The sequence below is a fragment of the Balaenoptera musculus genome, chromosome 8, assembly GCF_009873245.2.
Source record: "Balaenoptera musculus isolate JJ_BM4_2016_0621 chromosome 8, mBalMus1.pri.v3, whole genome shotgun sequence".
Classification (NCBI taxonomy): Eukaryota; Metazoa; Chordata; class Mammalia; order Artiodactyla; family Balaenopteridae; genus Balaenoptera; species Balaenoptera musculus.
In genome coordinates this window covers 92,780,942-92,801,638 of record NC_045792.1, presented here as the reverse complement: position 1 = coordinate 92,801,638, position 20,697 = coordinate 92,780,942, and the positions used below count along the sequence as shown (strand labels likewise).

The 20,697-nt window shown below is 36.8% G+C and overlaps 1 protein-coding gene across 2 annotated transcripts in view; it reads right to left on the bottom strand.

Moving 5' to 3' along the window:
- The window catches only part of TTC17 (tetratricopeptide repeat domain 17), a 147,668-nt gene that overhangs the window by 123,773 nt on the left and 3,198 nt on the right, over positions 1-20,697 (bottom strand). For both annotated transcript variants that reach the window (XM_036859291.1, XM_036859292.1), the window contains exon 2: positions 3,128-3,217. In XM_036859291.1, the coding sequence (XP_036715186.1) occupies positions 3,128-3,217 (90 nt within the window). The remainder of the gene's footprint in view (positions 1-3,127; positions 3,218-20,697) is intronic.

The window sequence follows — 20,697 nt, the reverse complement described above, 5'->3', positions numbered from 1 at the left end:
TAACAAAAGAGTTAACATGCTTTAAATAATCATTGAGCATGCACCAGCCCACCTACAGACTGATAATTTTATTTAGTTTTACCTTTTAAACACAGAAAATAAATAAATAAATTTAGCAACTTTTTCATCAATGTTTTTACTCACCATTATACATCCTATGCACTTCCACGGGATTTACTTTTCTTCTTGCAGAAGTACATCTTTAATTTTTTTTTTTTTTTAAGTGAGGGTCTGTGGTTAGTAAACTCTCTGTGTATGTCAGAAAACTGCTTTGTCCTCACTCTTGAATGATGGTTTAAGAGAATATAAAATATTATAAAGAATACAAAATTCTAGATTTAACACTTTGATGGTATTCCTCCACTGTCTTCTGGTACCTAAGAAGTCATCCAGTTGTCACTACTTTGTAGATAAACTGTATTATCTAGTCTCATGGCTTTATGTCTATGTCAATGCATAACAAATTTATCTCTCTAGCTCAGACCTTTACCCAGGAGTCCACACTAGAAGAACCAACTCCTCACTCAGTGTCTCCACTTAGATGCCTAAAAGGTATCTGAAACTTAATATACCGAAGCTAAACTCCTCCCCAGTCTACACCTCCTTCAGTCTTCTAAATCTCAGCTAACGCCAACTCCATTCAACATCAATTGCTCAGGTCAAAAATCTTGGAATCATCCTTCACCCCCTCTCCCTATCTGTCTGTCTCTTCCCAACTACTCCATGATCAACTCCTGTGTCTAACAGTTTTGTAGTTGCTTCCAGGTTCTATCCAGATCCCAAGCCCAAAATCACATTACATAATTTACTTTAGAGTTTCTACTCCCAAGTAATATTTTACCCTGAAATGGTGTTCAGTAAATTGAAGATGAAATTACTGAACCACTGGATCGTTTGGTTTGTTTTTTGGTCATTAGGTTTTGTTTTTTCTTCCTGCTTTTTTTTTTTTTCCACCAGACTCTTTTCAAGCTCCATCCTAGTCTTCGAGCAGTAGTGAATTTGGTTATCTTCCTTTATCTTGCACGAAATATTGTCATCCCCTTTATTCCATAGAAATGAACCACCAGACACCAGAGCCTGTTCCTGGCCTTTGAGACCAGCAGGTTTACAGTTTCAGCTACATTCTCAACTTAGCGTTTTGTTCCATTTCTGGTCTATGGAGATATTTATGTTGTGTTTAGGCCTGACTATATTTTATTTTGATTTCTGTTTTGTTTTTTATCTGTCATTGCTACGTATATGAAGCAGGAGTGAAAACTAAGTACTAAGTATAGACTCATTACACTACCTTAACCAAAAATTGGAGTCAATATTTTTCATTTGCATTTTCAATGACTTGGTAAATGGCATTTTCCCCCTACACATACTCTAATTTAATTCTCCTTTCTTTATATTAAATAATACTGCCACTTAGAGAGATAACAATAAACATATATAATGGTGTCTATGCATCTGAAAATAAAAACTACTTTCTGCACCACTGCATCTTTCTGAACACTGTGTTTAAGCTTCCAAGCATGAAGCCCAATAAATATATCTATTGTCTTTTTCCTAGTATTCATAAAAATCAACATTTCCAAATTTATAAGTGACAAAACTGGTAGGAACAAGGTGAGATACTATTTAAAAAATGGTGAGGTATTCAAGTTTTATAAATATTCCTAAAGTGCTACTACCTATACACAGCTGGTTAGTATGTGCTATAAGCTCCTCCTTCTTCATTTACAGAAATTTTTAAAATATACAATTATAACTACTGCTGTTGATAGATGTACTAGTTTGAATTTATATAAGTGAAATTCAGAACTTTTACATTAACTAGAAAATGAATGGCTACCTGGTTTTACCTTTGGTTTAAGCCAAGAGATAAGGCATTTGCCTCTGGTTCTGCCATAACTTGTTTTGTGAAAATCAGGCAATTCACTGTCTTTAGGTCTAATTGTTTCCTTGATTCTAAAATGAGGATGACCTTTATGATTCCTTCTAGCGCTCAAAGACTCTGACTCTTATTATTCCCAATAATTTTCTAAATCTCATTTTGCAAATTGGGTTACTTTTTCTGCAACTTAAAGTTTCCTTAAAATTTGGATTCAATTTACACTGTAACTTTTAAGAACAGGTTTTATGAGAGAAAAAAGAAACTTTTTTAAACAGTTAATACTCTTTGCTACTATGAAAAATCAGTTTATGAAAATCAATGATAGAAACAAAAAGGTCAGATTTTATTAGCACTAATAAATATCAAGTTTTCAAGGTGTGGGAAAAGAATTTGAAAAAGAACAGCTATATGTATATGTATAACTGAATCACTCTGCTGTACACCTGAAACTAACACAACATTGTTAATCAACTAGACTCCAATATAAAATAAAAATGAAAAAAGAAGTTTTCAAGATGCAAAGTGATGAATGCTTTTCACCTCAACCATAAGAACACAAAATACCAAGACCCTAGTTTTTACTAGCTGGGAATTAACAAAATTATATTTTTATGAGGTATTCAAACCATTCTTCCTTTTGATATTTTACCCAAATTCTCCTTCCAAGAATATCCTGAGATAATTCCTTTCCATGGAAACTTTGTTCAAGGATATAGTGAGTCAAGAACGAGGCATAAAAGAGAAAAACAAATATCATATATTAACACATACAAGTGGAATCTAGAAAAATGGTACAGATGAACTGGTTTACAAGGAAGAAATAGAGACCTATGTAGAGAACAAACGTATGGACACCAAGGGGGGAAAGTGGGGCGGGGGGGGTGGTTGTTGGTGGTGGGATGAATTGGGCGATTGGGATTGACATGTTTACATTAATATGTAAAAAATAGATAACTAATAGGAACCTGCTGTATTAAAAAAATAAATAAAAAGTAATCATAAAAAAATAAAACAAAAACAAAAATAAGGCATAAAACCCAGGCTCTGGTAGTCTGTTTCTCTTACTGTTGCTCAAATGGCATTCTGATTTAAAAAAAAAAAAAAAAAAAAAGGACCATCTAAAAGTTGAATATTCCTGTAAAAGTCAGAAGATTTAAGAAATAACAGGCTTTACTTGTTCTTTGAACACAACAGCTCCTGTGAAATGCAACAAGTATCAGCTGCATATCACATGTCCAGTTGCCTCACCTCCAATTCTTTGAGGTAGTTAACTGTTGTTTCTTGTCTCATTAATATGACTAAGTCATGGGGATGTTTCAAGTTCATAGGTGAATCCACCTGCAAGCAAGCAAACAGTAGATAAATAAAGCTCAGATTTCATTAACGTTTGTTTGGATATGCCTTAAATTACTGTTCAATCACCATTATAATCAGTGTTAGGTGCTCAGTAAACTCAAGGGGTATTTCAAAAGTGATCACATGTAAATTTCGGCAAAGAGAATGAGAGGTTCAATAGCTGTCCCTTGAACTCCAACTTGAAAGAGCAAGCTTTCAAAGTGAATATTCTGACTTGACTAGTCATGTAAGAAATATTCAAGAAGAGAAGTATTTGGAAATGAATGATAAATTCCTTAAAATATATTTTATACCTATACTAATAAAAATAGATTGCTTTGTCTTGATAGCACATTCCATATCTGAACAGGTCTGGCGGCAATAAAAGGAAAAATACGAAAAGCATCTATTTTTGCAGGCTATTTGCAGAAGCCGTAAATCAGAGATAATATAAAATAACCTTGAGACTTACAGTTTACAATTCTTGTTTCTGAATCATAAACAAGCAACTATGTTGTTGAATATGTAGGAAAAATGAACCCTCATATGCTGGTAGCAGGCTTATAAACTTATTATTTGGAGGGTTCTTTGACAACATATATCAAAATTTTAAACATACATACCCTTTGACCTAGGAATATAAATTCTAGGAAACTATCCTATAGGCATTCTTTAAACAAGTGGGCAAAGATATATACAAGGATGCTCACTATATTACCTTTAGCTGCAAAAAACAAACAAACAAAAGACCCAACAAACCTAAGTCCAGCAATGAGGGAACAGGGAAATCCACTGTCCCGTGGAATGGGATACAGAAAAATGAGATCTACTATCATGGAAAGATGTTCACAATGTATAATTAACTAAAAGTAATGAAGAATAATAAGTATGCTATACTTTTTTTAAGAAATTACATTTTTATAGATATAGATGTATACATGTCTGTATATGCACAAAACTAAGTTGGTTTACAGTGATTTCTTTTGGGAAGTGGAATTAAGAAGAGAGGTACATTCATATCTTTTACTTTATACACTTGTATATTTTTAAATTGTCTATAATACACACATAATATGTTTATAATAAGGAAAAAACAACACATACACACACACGGGGTTTTTTGAATTTCAAGAAAATCTAAGACAGTGGCCTTGGAGTCTAAGAGATGAAAGGAAGTTCCTGCTATCCCTTAAGTGTTAGATTGTCAAATTATAAACTAGCTCTTCAGGAAGTTCTACTATGAGAAGAAACTACTGGGCTGGCCAAAAAGTTCGTTCGGGTTTTTCCATAACATCTCTAAGAATCTTTCTATAATCTCTAAGAACTTGACATCAGCTCAATTAATTTTAGAACTAGCTTTTTAAGTGCAGAAGATAGCCTTACTTAGACCTTGGTGAATGCAAGCTTATTTAAAAAAAAAAAAATTTTAAAAGAGGGAATGGGAATTCCCTGATGGTCCAGTGGTTAGGACTTGGTGCTTTCACTTCCAGGGTGCGGGTTCAATCCCTGGTTGGGGAACTAAGATCCCACAAGCTGTGCGGCATGGCCAAGAGAATAAATAAGTATTTAAAAAGAGGGAATAAAAACAACATGACATAAGTTCAATATTTACTTTAATAATATGCACAATAACACTGGGCGATGTTGGGTGACTGCATATAAAACTCATCTGCCTTTCCTCATTCTACCACCTCAGAGATGCCACAGGAAAAAGAGATGCTAGTCTGGACTAACCTCCACTCATACTTTCATTGCAATTGTCTGAACTACATAATCATCATTATGCAGTTATGGATAATTATAATCTCCCGTGGTCTCTCTTTTATGACAAAATCCCTTCAGTGCTTCCCCTGGCCTTCCTACTATACTGGAATTAACATTAAAACTGGAGTCTGAATTTAAAAGGCACTAAAAATATAATAGCAAGGCCTACACTTGACCACCTGAGCTGTGAATCTCCTCTATCAAACAATCAAACCTGGCAAAGGCCTACAAGCAAAACGCTAGGTGTTTCTCAATGAGGTGTGGAAACTTTTGTTTCTCTTTTCATTGTATCTCAGACATCGAGAGGTAGTGATTTAATACATCTCTCTATATTTAAATGAGGTTTTTAGGAAAAAATTGGGGGAGGGAGAAGGAATGTGCGAGTATGACATTCCCATTCCAAAATACCCAACCAGTCTGATTACCTGACATTTGGAGAACTGTAAGAGGAATGACAGAATGAGACAAATGAAGATTTACATTAGAGAAATACTTAAAGTATAATCTTATCTTTAGATTAAAAAGATACTACATAACCAGCATGGGTCTGGCCAATATTCAATTGTGAGAAAGTACTTTTCATTTCCTTGAAGCATTTAGTTCAACAAAGATACAGTAGCTAGAGATGTTATAAAGATAAAATTATGAGCAGAAGGAAGGGAGTCCACTGACAGTTTGACAGCTGTGTTTCTCTTTTTGACTTGGCAGCAAATGGCATGGATCTCTGCCAGATTAGGGTTGGTTACAGAAGATTTATAGCCTGACACATATTTTTATTGAGGTACTTTCAAGTTCTTAAATTTCAAGACTTTATGCTAATTATCTTTGGCCAATGCCAATCAGTTTGAATTTCTCTCCTTTCAAATACCTCTCCTCCTTAGAAGATTACGAAAGATGTTTGACATGTCTGCTAAGATGTTTGACAACTCTGTAAATACTACAACATCCATTCAGCTAATAAAAATGTATTATGTCTCTATGAACCAGGCGCACTAGGAGTCCATAACTGGAGTGTATGTACTCCTATTTTATATACAACGTGAGAAGGGATGGTAATATCCCTTCAAAACCTTTAGCATTTAGAAGTGGCTGCTATAAGCCCAAGGGCAAAGAGTGATAGAAATTACAGAGAGGTAGGTTAAAAATGACATAACGCATACACAAGATCTCAAAGCACTTTATGGCTTTTTCACAAAGGACAAACTTCCATTGCTGCACAGAACAATAAATGGTGCTTATAATGATCTGAATAAAAAAGAAAAAGTGAAATTATTTTCAATTTGCTGTACTTAAGGTAAGAAAGTATGAAATACATTTTAGAGCAAAATTTAAACTGCAGGGAAAAACTGACCATGTATTTGGAAATTGGCTGTAATGGAATTCAACTATTCAAAATCAAAATGATTCATTTTCTTAAGACTTCCAGGTAAACAAAGTTTCACTGTTACCATAGCAATTTATTTTAATAAAGAAAATGACAAATTATGTAAGACAATTCAATTTTATTTTCCTTTTAATATATTATATAAGCACATGTACCCAATTGTATATAACAACAGTAAATATCTTACTCATATCAAGTTCATTTTCATATGCTGCCATCTCTAACCAAGATATTGGTAATTCCTGCACTTCTAATCTGGAGTTCTACCTCTGTGAATTCAGTAAAATCACATGGTAATGTCACTATATAAAGGTAATGACTTCACTGCCAAGTTAAACAAAGGGTGAACAAATTAAATTTAAAAAACCAATCTAGGGAATTCCCCGGCAGTCCAGAGGTTAAGACTCTGTGCTTTCATTGCCAAGGGCGTGGGTTCGATCCCCGGTTGGGGAACTAACATCCCACAAGCCATGCGGTGCGGCCAAAAAAACCCCACCAAATCTAAAATAATCAATCTAACGAAATAAACATTTTTGAGTTTTACAAAATCAATCACTTTCCACTGGTCCTTCATGATAAGAAACTGAACTTTTCTATTGTAACATTAGTTCTACCCTTCATATGCAACTTATTCTTCACATATGATGAATATTTTTACCTGTTATTTTAAAAAAATGGTATTCAAATGAGTACATGAAAGCAATGTTAATAGGGAACTCACTCTATTCCCACCAGCAGTTTGAAACTGATTAATGAAATCTTATATTATGCCATAATCATTAAAAAAGAATTTCCCTTAGATTAAAAATGGGATGGAATATTTAAATCTTTTATTCAGAGTTTTAGATTATTTAAATATTGAGACAATATGACGGAAAACATAAATAAAAATATTCAAAGCAACCAAGATTTCACCTCTACCTTAAATGACCCCACATAGTATTTACAGTTTTTCTTATCCAGTACCTGCAATCTCCTTCTTGTGGCAAAATACCTGCTTTGCTTGGCTGGAAGCATCCTTCCCCACATGGGAAGCCTGATCAGTGGATTCCTTCCCCTTGTATCTTGGTGATTATTTCTGAGAAGGGACATTAACCAAGTAGTTAGCTTATACTAAAGAGTCCCTAATCTAGAACTTTTGTTTGAGCTATTGGGGAATAGCCATCTTGTACCCACAGTGGGCCTGAGAATGGGGTTAAAGAAGTAAACAAATGAAGACAGAGAAAAACCTATCCTGGTTATACTGTTTGAGCCCTGGATCAATCTGTATCTGTAGCACTTAGAATCTGTCCAAACATTCCAATGAAAATTTTCAAAACTGAAAGTCTTAATGCTATTGCTAAACCTCTGCCTAATTTTCTTGAGGCCCTCTGTCTAGGGTATCTTCTTTTTTTAAATTAATTAATTGAATAATTTATTTTTTGGCTGTGTCGGGTCTTAGTTGTGGCGCGCGGGCTCCAGAGCGCATGGACTCTGTAGTTGCAGCTCGCGGGCTTAGTTGCCCCGTGGCATATGGGATCTTAGTTCCCTCGTGGCATATGGGATCTTACTTCCCTGAAGGGGGGATCGAACCAGCGTCCCCTGCATTGCAAGATGGATTTTTAACCACTGGACCACCAGGGAAATCCCTGTCTAGGGTATCTTCTTATCCTTGTGGCTCTTTTATGAGCCACTGTGCCTTTGCACATGCTAATTCCTCTACTTGGAATGCATTTCTCTTCTTATGCTTTTGATGAAAGCCAAATGACTTGGCTCAAATGACATTTCTTTTCTGAAACCATCCGTCTCTTGAGCTCCCATAGTATTTTATACATATTTCTGTATTATCATTTATTACATTGTTTAATTATTGTATGGCTGTCTTTCCAAAAAAAAATTTTTTTTTTGTATTCCTCTTTCTACCCTCAGTACTTAATGTGCTTTCAGGTACACGTTAGGTACATAAAACATTGTTGATTGTTTGATGAAAGTGTCTGATATCACATTTGTTAGATTCTCTATCTCCTAAGGCATTATGGCTCACTGATGACTATCTGGAAAGGAGGTAAAGAGGCTAAGCCACCAGGAATCAGGAAAAAATAAGTCCTTGACAGGACTATGACCAGCTGTGTGACCTTAAGCAAATCACCTTCCCTGTCAGGGCTTCTCTTTCCTCATCTATAAACTGAGGGCACCCAACCTAATGACTTCTAAAAATTCCTTATACTTTTCAAATCCCACCTCTATAAAAGATTTAACGCTATCATAAAAGTATCACTTTTAACCAGCCTAACCTATGACACTGAAGTAATCTGATATTCAAATGAATGAAGTTATCATTCTTTCAATTTGCCCATATAAACTTGTACTCACTTTAGGCAAGGGACTATTTCCAAAGCTACAGTTAAAAGCTTCTTTTAAACAATCTGTCAAATTAAACCAAGGCTTCAATTAGCAGTGGCTACTTATTTCTGAGAGTTAAGTTGTTCATTGTATCATAGGCAAAGTTAGCCCTCTCTGTCCTTTCACTGCTTAATTCTAAGAAAGTTCAAATTAAAAATAATCTTTTTTTTCTGATTTACAAGCTAAATATATATGTTACTATAAAAACAAACACATTATAGACAATATAAAGAAGAAAGTTAAATTACTTGAAATCTCACTTTCAGATATACCTGTTGTCATATACATATATCATGTCAGGATAACTTCTCTGCATTTATCAATATATACATATATAGCTATGTAGATAAATATTTTTATAAAAATCAGATAATATATCTACTGTACTGTATCCTTCCCCTCTCCATTCTTCCCTAAATTTTATCAGACTTCTTTCCCAGTAAATACAGATTTACATGATCATATTTAGTAGGTAATATTATATTAAAGTCATTTACCTAGTTTCCTACTAAAATTCATGCTCTCTTTTTAACAATATTGTGACAAATATCCTTACACTTAATTTTTTCGACAGCTGTCACAATTATTTCCTTCCCAGAACAAGAACTGTTAGGTTAAAGGGATTGCGCTTTTAAATTTATATTTTTTACTAGCTTTTCTCCAGAATAGTTGAATCAACTGAAATTCCTAACAACAATCACTGAGTTTCTACACACTCTTAGGGATGCAGAAAAGTGTGAATATATTTTAATCTCTTTGTTGGTCATATATATTTCTTCTTTCGTGTACTTATAAAAAAATCTTTCTCTTTTTAAATCCATCTGACAGTTTATACATCATATTTTATGAATGGTGGTTTCTAGTTGGTGGGACTCCAGATGATTATTCTCTTCTGGTTTGTGTTTTCTGACTTTTTCTGCAGCAAACACGTACACTTAAATTTACAAAGTATTTCTTTTTTTAAAGTGCTATGAACAGGTCATCTTGTTAAAATGAAACTTTAGAGTGCTATGCAACATGCTTTATTGTATTTAAAAACAAATAAACAAACTGTAATGACAAGTATAAGCTCAGATCTGAGAAACAATCTTGTAGCTTTTCCTTATATACTCATAGAGAAAAAAATTCCTCTCACAGATATGGGGCCAGGCAAACACTCAAAAAGGCAACATCTATTGTATTTTCTTGTTCCTTTCTCACCTCAAATTTTTACCCTTATCTCAAATCTTGTTCACTGCCATTTTCAAATGATTGTCTAAGGAGCCCTCACCTTTGTGACCGTTGTCTGGCTAATATAGTGGCAAGCAAGATGAGTTTTAGAGAGACAGAATGAGAGGGGCAGAAAAGTCTGTTGCCTTGACTTTGCATGCAATTCTCTCTTCAGGATTCAAGTCCAACTATCATGGACTTGCACCTTTTTCCAGGTTTAGAGAAGTGTAAGTTCACAAAATACCAGTTCAGCCTCAGCTCTTAAGAGGAACTGAGGTTGCTGGCTGTAATAATTGCCAAAATTTTAATATGCAACATAAACAGACCTTTTACTAGAAAAATTTAATTGCATCAGATCAATAAAACACTATTGTTATGAACTGTCAAGATTTGGAAATATTTTTATTAAAGATGACTTTTTCACTCTTACAGCACTTGTATAGTATTTTAGTGAAAAATTAAAAACCAGTCTCAATTTTATAGAATACCAAGTTACCAAACTAAAATTAAACTTTAAATAAACAAAAATGTTGAATCCTGACCATCATATGAATTTTTAATGGCCTTATATATTTTCTAAAGTTACCCTCAATTAGATTTTACTTTCTCATTTTCAGTTCTTGGAAGACATAGTTGTAAATACTTAAACTCACATAAAATAATCTAGGTATCTGAAGTATATTATACAGCTATAATCTAGATTTGAACATGTACAGTGTTGCAGCCAATTTTATTAGAATATTCATGTCAAATAATCACCATTTCCCCAACTGATTAGCAAATAAGTAACCATTTTCAACATGAATAACTAATGAATAAGTTTTTATAACTCTTATCAGTCTACATTTTATGATTTATGTTGCCAAGAAATATACAAATAACATAATGAATAAAGTAAACAATTTACAACTTTACAAGGAAAGAAAATGAAACAATGGATCAGGACACAAGAGTCATGAATATTTCTCATCTGTGTACTTATGATATTCTTAAACATACACAGAAAAAATGTAGCTGTACAGTTACAGTGGATTTATATGTAACTCAGAAGTGATTCTCATTCCAGCAGCAAATACTGAACACAGAACAATGGCCCAACAAAGATGTCTATGTCCTAATCCCCAAAACGTGTGAATATGTTAGGTTACATGGCAAAAGGGAATTAAGGTTGCTGGAGACTGGACCTTTGGGAAGTAAATAGATTTAGATGAGGTCATGAGGTTGGGGCCCTCCTGATGGGATTGGTGCTCCTGTAAGAGAAGATACCAGAGAGCTTGCTTTCTCTTTTTCTCTGCCATGTGAGGACACAGCAAGATGCAGTTGTCTGCAAGCCAAAAAGAGAGCCCTCACTAGAACCCGACCATGCTGGCACTCTGACCTTGGATTTCCAGCCTCCAGAACTGTGAGAAAATAAACATCGGTTCTTTAAATCACCAGTTTACGGAGTTTTGTTACGGCAGCCCAAGCTAAGACAGATTTGTCAATCAAATGTTGGAAAAGGAACACTAAAATCAGTGCCAGGAATTAAACCTTAGTACCTTTATCATTATTCAGATGACGGCAAACTCAACAGCCAGGAAATTACTCTGCTATTTCGTACTGGAAATTGCTGCTCTACAAGAGACAACTGAATAAAGTTCAACTTGATTAGTCATCAAAACACTGGTAGTATCAACTGTGGGGGCAAAAGAAATCAGCTTGACTAATCTCTTTTATTGCAGTCCCAACAAGTGTGAAATAAATATTAATGACAAAGGTTTAATTTTTCCTATGAAGATAAAAAAACTTAACTGAAGGTTCCTTTCTGTTCATATTTCTACTGATGATCACAACACCGTTTAGCTAAGAGCAATGGATGGAATAGAGGTCTTTCACTAGAATTGGATTATGAAAAATTTTTTGCACATCCCAAGCAATGCTGAGCATTGTCAAACACTCCTGATGCAGTCCTTTAGGAGAACAATTTAGCAAATCTAAGAAAATTAAATATATGCATTTTTAGAAACAGGAAATTCCAATTCAAAGAATTCATCTTACAGATACACTCAATATACGCATAGAAGCATGCAAAGATGAATATATTAGCACGTTTACTCTCTGCAACAATGTTTGCGATAGCAAAAACAGAGAAACAATCTAAATGTCTGCCTCTAGGGAACTGGTTAAATAAACTACAGAACACCCATACAACCCAATACTATGCAATCTTAACGGAGAAGAGGGTAGCTTTCTTATTTCCGATATGGACAGATGTCTAAGTTTTATGAAGTGGATAGAAGATAACGGTAAGACAAAATGTTTCCAGTTGTGCGTTTAAAAATAAAGAACTACGTATTTGCAAATGCATAGAAACTTTTGGGAAGAATACACAAATAATTCTGGTTGTTTCCAGGAAGAAGGATTGTGGGTAGTTATGAAACTTTCACTTTTCATTTTATAACACACTAAATAGTCTGAAAATTTTTTTCAACAATTATCATATATTTTATAGTTTAATTCAATTTTAAAATTAAAAAACATTTTTAAAAGAAAAATTTTAATTTTTGATGAGTATTTGTTTTACAAATAAAACTAGAGAAATATTTTTCTTTATGTTAGTAGCAATGTTTAGCACTGCAGAGAAGAGAACAGGGTTCAGAATCAGATCTGAGCTTGAGTTCACACTCTGCCGCTTCCTACTTGCATGGCTTGGGCAAGGAGTTTAACTACATTCTGCCCAAATTTATTTAATAGATCAATACCCACATCTTACTGAGTCTGTATGATGACCAAATGAGATAATGAACATGAAAACACTGGATAAAGTGTTCAGTGAATTACAGACATTCAATTGTTTTTATTACAATAAAAGTTACCTGTTGATATCCTAAATTAGAGTCACTTCCATGTATGACTGTATAAAACACAAACTCTACTAAGGCAGGGACTATATCTCCTTCACAGCTGTATTTCAAGTACCTAACACAGTAAGCATCCAAGTATGTACTGAATGAGTGAGCTAAGCTTGCCCAATGCTGTAACAGGCACACAAAAAGCACTCAGCAAATACTTGCTCTAATAAAAACGTTCCTGACTCCATTTGACCACTTTCGTCATGTGTTGATACTATTCTCTTGGGTTCTACTAAAGATTAATTACCCATCTCAACTCCCCACCAAGCAATTAGACTGAAGGTGGAAAGGCCTGACCTTTGGGGGCGGGACCTCTTGCCAGTCACCTGATTTCAATTGAAATAACTAAGTTCCTCAGAGGGAAAATGAAGGCTGAAAACGTTAGTTAAAAATACATAAATGAGTTCTTTTCAAAAGTTAGACTCATGGGACTTCCCTGGTGGCACAGTGGTTAAGAATCCACCTGCCAATGCAGGGGACACGGGTTCGAGCCTTGGTCCGGGAAGATCCCACATGCCGCAGAGCAACGAAGCCCGTTTGCCACAACTACTGAGCCTGTGTTCTAGAGCCCGGGAGCCACAACTGCTGAAGTCTGTGCTCCTAGAGCCCGTGCTCCACAACAAGAGAAGCCACCGCAGTGAGAAGCACACACACCGCAACGAAGAGTAGCCCCTGCATGCAGCAACGAAGACCCAATGCAGCCAAAAATAAAATAAATAAAATAAATTTATTAAAAAAAAAGACTCATGACTAACTGACTTTACTACTGACTAAATAAATATGGAAAGCACAACAGTGTGAATTCCTAATAGTATGTCTTCAAAGCAAAATATAAAGTGACAACCTAAATTTATACAATATTCAATTAATTTAAATAAGGTCACAATCTCAAATATGAGTTCTTTGAACATACCATAAAAGGTATGCTATAGAGGTAAAATATCCAAAATAGCCAATAGGAAAGTAGATTATCTTAGGCACCATTTTACAACTCTGGGTTAGAGATACCATGTTCTTAGAAAAGTCTTAGGCTGTCTAGACCTTTTATTGGTAACAGGGAGAATGAATGAATTAGCTTGCCCCCTTTAAAGTAAATGCACCTCCCTCCTGCAGACTATTAAAACAATGGTGGGGGCTTCCCTGGTGGCGCAGTGGTTAAGAATCTGTCTGCCAATGCAGGAGACATGGGTTTGAGCCCTGGTACGGGAAGATCCCACATGCTGCGGAGCAACTAAGCCCGTGCGCCACAACTACTGAGCCTGCGCTCTAGAGCCTGCAAGCCACAACTACTGAGCTCACGTGCCACAACTACTGAAGCCCGTGCACCCTAGAGCCCGTGCTCTGCAACAAGAGAAGCCACTGCAATGAGAAGCCTGCGCACCACAATGAAGAGTAGGCCCTGCTCAGCGCAACTAGAGAAAGCCCCCATGCAGCAACGAAGACCCAACGCAGCCAAAAATAAATAAAATAAATTAATTTTAAAAAACAAAAACAAAAAAACAATGGTGGCCCTTCAGTATGCTGACATGAGATGCAAGAGCTAATACAGGAGTAATTACTGCTTGCACACACAGACATGCATATACTCTCTCACTTATTCAGTATCTACTGAGTTGGCATCATGTGTCAGGCACTGTTTTAGGCACTAGGGTTACTTCACTGAACAAAACAAAGTTGTTGCCTTCATAGAGTTTATGTTCTTGTAGAAAGACAGGCAATAAAGTATACCTTACAATACAGTGCCAGTAATAAATAATATGAAGAAAAATAGAGTGAGAAGACAGAGTGATGGAAAGAGATGCTGTTTTAGACAGCTTGGTCAGAAAATGGGTGACATGAGAACAGAGGCCTGAAAGAAGAGAAGGACTGAGCCATGTTGATGTCTGCAAAAAAGTGCTTCAGGCAGATGAAGGAGCAAAAGCAAAGGTCTTGGTGAACCAAAAACAAGTGAACTTGGTGCTTTAAAAACCACCTGACGGCCAGTATGGCTGAAACACAGCACACAAGAAGGAAAGTAGTATCAGCGCAGAGAGGTGGCCAGGAGCCAGGTCCCAGATCTTGCAGGGCCTTACAGGCCATGGTGAAAACTAGGTTTTATTATTTAAGTGTGATGGGAAACCACTGAAGGTTTTCTGATACTCTTTGCTTCCCTTCCCCCAAGACCCCTCAAGGAGTGGCATGACCAAAACTTATGTTTTTTAAAAGACTGCTTTGGCTAATCCAGGGAGAACAGACCCTATGGAGCAAACGTGAAAGCAAAGAGACCAGTTAGGGGGCTACTGCATAGGTTCAGGAGAGAGATGAAGATAGTCTGGACCAGGGTTGTAAAAGTAGAGGCAGAAAGACATGGCGGGATTCAGAATACATTTTGGAAGTTAAGTTGACAGGTTGTTGAGAGATTGGGTATGAGATGTGAGAGAAGGAAGAGTCAAGGAAGATACCAAGATCTGGGGCCTGAAAAACTGGGTAACAGGTGTGGTGGAGTGGGAAATCAAGAGTCAGTTTAGCACATGATGTATTCGTGGTGTCTATTAGGCAGTTAGGTGGAGAGGTTGAGTAGGCAGTTGGATATATGAATCTAGAGTTCAGGGAGAGACTGCAGATTTATATGATATTTTATGCCATGAAACTGCATAAGATTGTCTGGTGAGCCACATGTACAGAGGGAAGAAAAGGGGCACACCAATATTTAAGACTCACAAATCAAAAAGGAATTCAGCAGAAGAGAATGAGAGGCAGGGGATTTAGAAGGAAAACCAGGAGTATATGTTCAGGAAGTCATGTAAAAAAATAGTTCAATAAAGTATGAAGACAAATGCTGGGTTGCTAAGAGGTTAAGTAAGATGACTGAGAACTGAGCACCGAATTCAGCAATGTGGAAGGCCTGGGGTATCTTGACAAGAGTTGTGGGGATGCAGGACTGATTGCAATGGGTTTAAAATAGACCTATATGAAGAGAGGAAGGAGAGTCGGTGAGCACAGACAACTCTGCTGAGGTGTCTGGCTATAAAAGAGCCATAGCATAGAGGAATTCCTTTTGCTCTTGCCATGATGGAGCACAGCTGAGATGCAGGCACTGCTCACACCCAGCTCCCTACATTTCGGAGTGCAAAGCTGTTCTAATTTTTGACCTGAACTGCTGGCAAGCCCTCTTATTCCTGACTGTCAGAGTGCCTTCTGTTCCCTTCCACCAGAGCTGCTTCTAAACTGCAACAACTGCAACCCCACAGCTGATCCTGATCCCTCCTCAACGGTGCAGCTGCCAGTTGCCATCTACCTTGCCTCAGCCCTTTCCGATTCTTCTTCTGTTTTTCTTGTTTATCATTTTCCTGTCTCTTCTCCATACATTTTATGTCTGAGCAAGAGCTGACCTTTTAGATATATACTGTCAGCAGCGACAGGATGACTTCCCTGGCAGGCACAACCTGATCACAACAGAGAGGCAACAGTAATCTCTGAAATTATGGCTCTCACCTGTGTACAGCATGGTTTCTGAAGGCCTCAGGGCTGACTCACTGATGGGTTACTCGGAGATTTAAAGATCTCCTGGAAGGTCTGAGGGTTCCTTTAGGCTAGTCCCTGATGACAACCACATTGGTGAGTATCGTAAGGCTTCATTCAGACAATGGTAAATTCCTAAAAGGTATCAATAGGAATCACTTCTCATACTTCCTTATATCATCCATTCAACAGGTATTACCGTAGCCTATGTGATTAAGCGGTGTGAGAGATGCTGGAGTTGCAGAGAAGATGGACACAGCTGCTCCCTTCAGAGAGCATATCGTAGTCTAGTAGGGTATTTACCTAAGTAAACAGACACAACATGGTATGGCAAATGCTCTCATAAGGGAATGCAGGATGCTCTGAAGGCACATTGAAAGAACAGCTTATTCAAATCTGTGCATCATAGAAGCTTCCCTGAGAAAGTGATGTTTAAGTTGTGAAGAGTATGAGTTAGCCAGATTAAGATGTTTTGGGGGAAGAATATGTACAAAGGCCCAGAAGTAAGTGAGAACAGAGCATATTTGGGGACTCTGACAAAAGTTAAGTATGACTAAGTATGTTATGTGTGTATATTGAGGTGAGAGTGGGGCACTCAAGAATGAGCAGAGACAGACTAGAGAGAAGGAAGGGCCAGATCTCAAGACATGTTAATGAATTTGGACCATATTCTGGGATATGTACCAATCTGTTAAAGGTAGTTTTTCCTGGGGAGTAAGAACGGGTAGAGGTAGGAGGACTTCATTTTATTACTTTAAATACTATCCTAGTGTTAGGTATTTATTTTTACAGTGCCACGCATCACTTTTGTAATTCAAATTTTTTAATTAAACAAAAAAACAAAGACGGTTTTAAAAGATTACTCTGCACTGTGGAGAAAATGAACTAGAAGTAGGACAAGACTAGAAGCAGGGAGTACAGTTAGGAAGCTACGGCAATTAATTAGGTGGTTGGAATTAAGAGTAATGGTAGCGGCTACGGAAAGAAGCAAGATATAATTAGAAAGTAAAACTGAAAGCTGTTGGTAAGGAAGAGGGAGAAATTAAACAGGACAACCAGATTTCTGATGTGGACCAATAGGCAGATGATGCATAGTGGTGTCTTTCATTAAGTCTGGGAAAACAGGGCATGACATAGGTGTAGGTGTAAAACTGAGTTTAGATTTGGTCATATTAAGCTTGAAGTACCTAAAGGACATTCACATGGAGTTAAAAGTTAACACAGAAGTCTTGAATTTATAACTCTGGAGAAAAAAAACTGAGTTGTAGAAAGAAATGTAGATATTCCCAGCATACATATGGTAACTTAAGTTTTGGGAAAGGATGACATTTCCCAGGTATACAAAGAGAGTAAAAATAGAAGCCTGCAACAAAGGCTGGAGGAAGAGCAAGATCTAAAACTGAATTTCTCAGAATGATCTGTGACCCATCTGCATCATACCCTCCTGAGGAGTTCGATAAAAATGTGGAAACCTTGGCTCCACCACCAACCTACTGAATCACTCTCAGTGACCTGGGAATCTGAATTTTAAGCAGGCACCCCAGATAATTTTTGTGCAAAGTAAAGTTTGAGAACCACTGATCTAGAAGATAAGCAGAGGTGGAAGAGCCAAAACAAAAAACAAAAAACCCCAGAAGGTTAAGGGGCTGTGCTCTGCTCACCCCTAAAGAAAAATGAGAATTTTGTGTCACAGTAGCCAGTGGAAAAGAACATACCCTTCAAAGCACTGTGGGTTGGTGAAAAGGAAGCCATCAATAGATATTTGTTCAATAAATAATTGGGAAAAGTATTTAAAGTTATAATTTATCTCTGTATATTTCCAAGCTCCTATTACTACTCTACCGTATAAACAAACTTAATACCTGGGTAAGTTATAAGAAGAAAAATAATAGTGGGAAATATCTTTAAAAATGGATTGAATGAGAATCACTTTTGATGTCAACGTCTAGTATAAATTGCAGGTGCCTAGCTACTGAATAACCAATATGACCTCTAGGTCCAAGTAAATCCCTTAAGTGTATAAACATAGAAACATGCTCTATGTCAAAAGATGGGTTCAGTTTTGAAAAGCACCAAAATGAAGCTGTCAGCTTCACAGTACGATACGGATGCTCTCTCTCCCAGATTAACCAAATCACTTAACATGAGACCAAAATTAAACCACTGCTTCACTTATAAGCTGTTAAAAATCAATAAATAAAGATTTAGCCAGTTTGTCCAACTAAATATGATAGCTCTTCCCTAGGTCATAGTTGCTGAAATAGTTGCTTATCAAAACAGTTCTTTGCCAAGTTTGCTAAGCTTCAGAGCATTAGTTTTGTCAGAAATCTCATTTGTTCTGAGCAGTTAAAAGGATCTGTACTCCGAAGACATCTGTTTGACAGGAGGCAAAATGATTAAGTGACCCCCAAATTAATTCACACCTATTTGGGACCCTCCCCAATCCACCCACCCCCAATTTAAAGTTATCACAAAACATTCTGCAAAGGTAAAGCAAACTGGAAAAGAGAAGACATCTGCTTCATTTGGTTTTATTTTTCTTTCTGTTCCTTCCTTTGTAGGTGTTATGCAGATAAAAAAGCACTTCAAACTTAGTATAAAGTGCTCGCTTACACATTACTGCAGATAAATACATTTTTACTTATTGTTACCACTAAATGCCATTCATTAGTTGTGTCTTTGGGTGACCTTCTCTCCTATGAGTCGTACCATATATTCTTTAAGAATTTTTTCCAAATCTAAAATGCCATGGTTCTAAGATTGGAGAAGGAAACAGCAGCAAAGAAAATAAATAATATAATGTTATGAGAGAGTTGATACTCTAAATCTTTAAGTTTTAGACCTAACTAACATTTCAAGAGTTCATCTGTTAGCTGGTAAGCTGTAACATGAAGCATAAATTTTTCCAAAGAAATGATGTGACAGATAGGCTCTTAGGCTAATTCACAAAAGTTTATTTAACCTTCAGTGCAAGAGAACTGCTAGGCACTTGTGATTAAAATAGAAAACAGGTGTTGCCACAAGAGTAATTAAGCAAAAACAATGTCAAAATGAAACAAACAAAAATTTATCTTGAAGTCAAACAAAAGATCTAGTTACTGTAGATCTTCCTAGTAACTAGATTATAAAAGCTCATACCTCAAGTCCATGGACTCCAAGTTAAGGACTCTTGCTTAAATAAGGTGAGAGGATCTTACTAGTTTTCAGGTACAGGGACATTAGGGGTTCAGAAGTATGCCAAAGCCCAAAGCTGGGAGAACGGCACAGAGCTGGAGAGGAGAAAGAGAGGAGGCGCTTTTCTTAGATGTCCTCTGACTGCAGTGGGAAATGAACTTAGTGACTGGAACATTCTCTTCACATCCCAGCTCCAGTATTCCCTGGACAACACTCCTGGGAGTTCAGTGGCAGCTCAGTAAACACAGAGCCTAAAAACATGGATGGCATGCTTCCTAGATGGAGCGGGGACTGTGGAAAGGAACAATTCCCTGAGTTGCCATGCCAAGTACTGGACATCTGCTACTGCCAGAAGCAGCCTCAGCTTTGACTGTGAGGAGACTGCCTGGAGGAATGTCTGCTTCCTTGCTCTGACTGAAAGGCCCATTTCAACCCCCCTACAGATCTACGGCTTCCAATATATATGCATGTTCACAAGTCTGCAGTCTGTAACCTGTGGGTGCCTATCTTTATCATCTGCTAAGGCTTGAAATAGAAAAGCCAAACGAATGTTCTCTTCTTCTGGGAAGGACTGCTTACTGTACTTAAAACTTTAACTATAATGATGGAAAATGTCCCTATCTAAGTCTGTATTTTGGGCAATTCAGATTTCTAATTCATAAGTACTTCCCCACATTCACTCTGGAAAACAATGATCTATTACACTTAATTTGGATAGGTTTAAATATCAAGTGAAGGACGTCCCTGGTGGCGCAGTGGTTGAGAATCCGCCTGCCAATGCAGGGGACACGGGTTCGAGCCCTGGTCCGGGAAGATCCCACATTCCACGGAACAACTAGCCTGTGTGCCGTAACTACTGAGCCTACGCTCTAGAGCCCACGAGCCACAACTACTGACCCCACGTGCCACAACTACCGAAGCCCAAGTGCCTAGAGCCCGTGCTCCACAAGGAGAAGCCACCACAATGAGAAGCCCATGCACCGCAACAAAGAGCAGCCCCTGCTCACCACAACTAGAGAAAGCCCGCACGCAGCAACGAAGACCCAGCACAGCCAAAAATAAATAAATAAATAAAAATAAAAGTTTAAAAAACTAAATTAAAATAAATAAATAAATATTGAGTGAAGAGTTTCAAAAGGTATTTTCTAAGACCTGCTATTTCAGTTTGCCCTTAACCC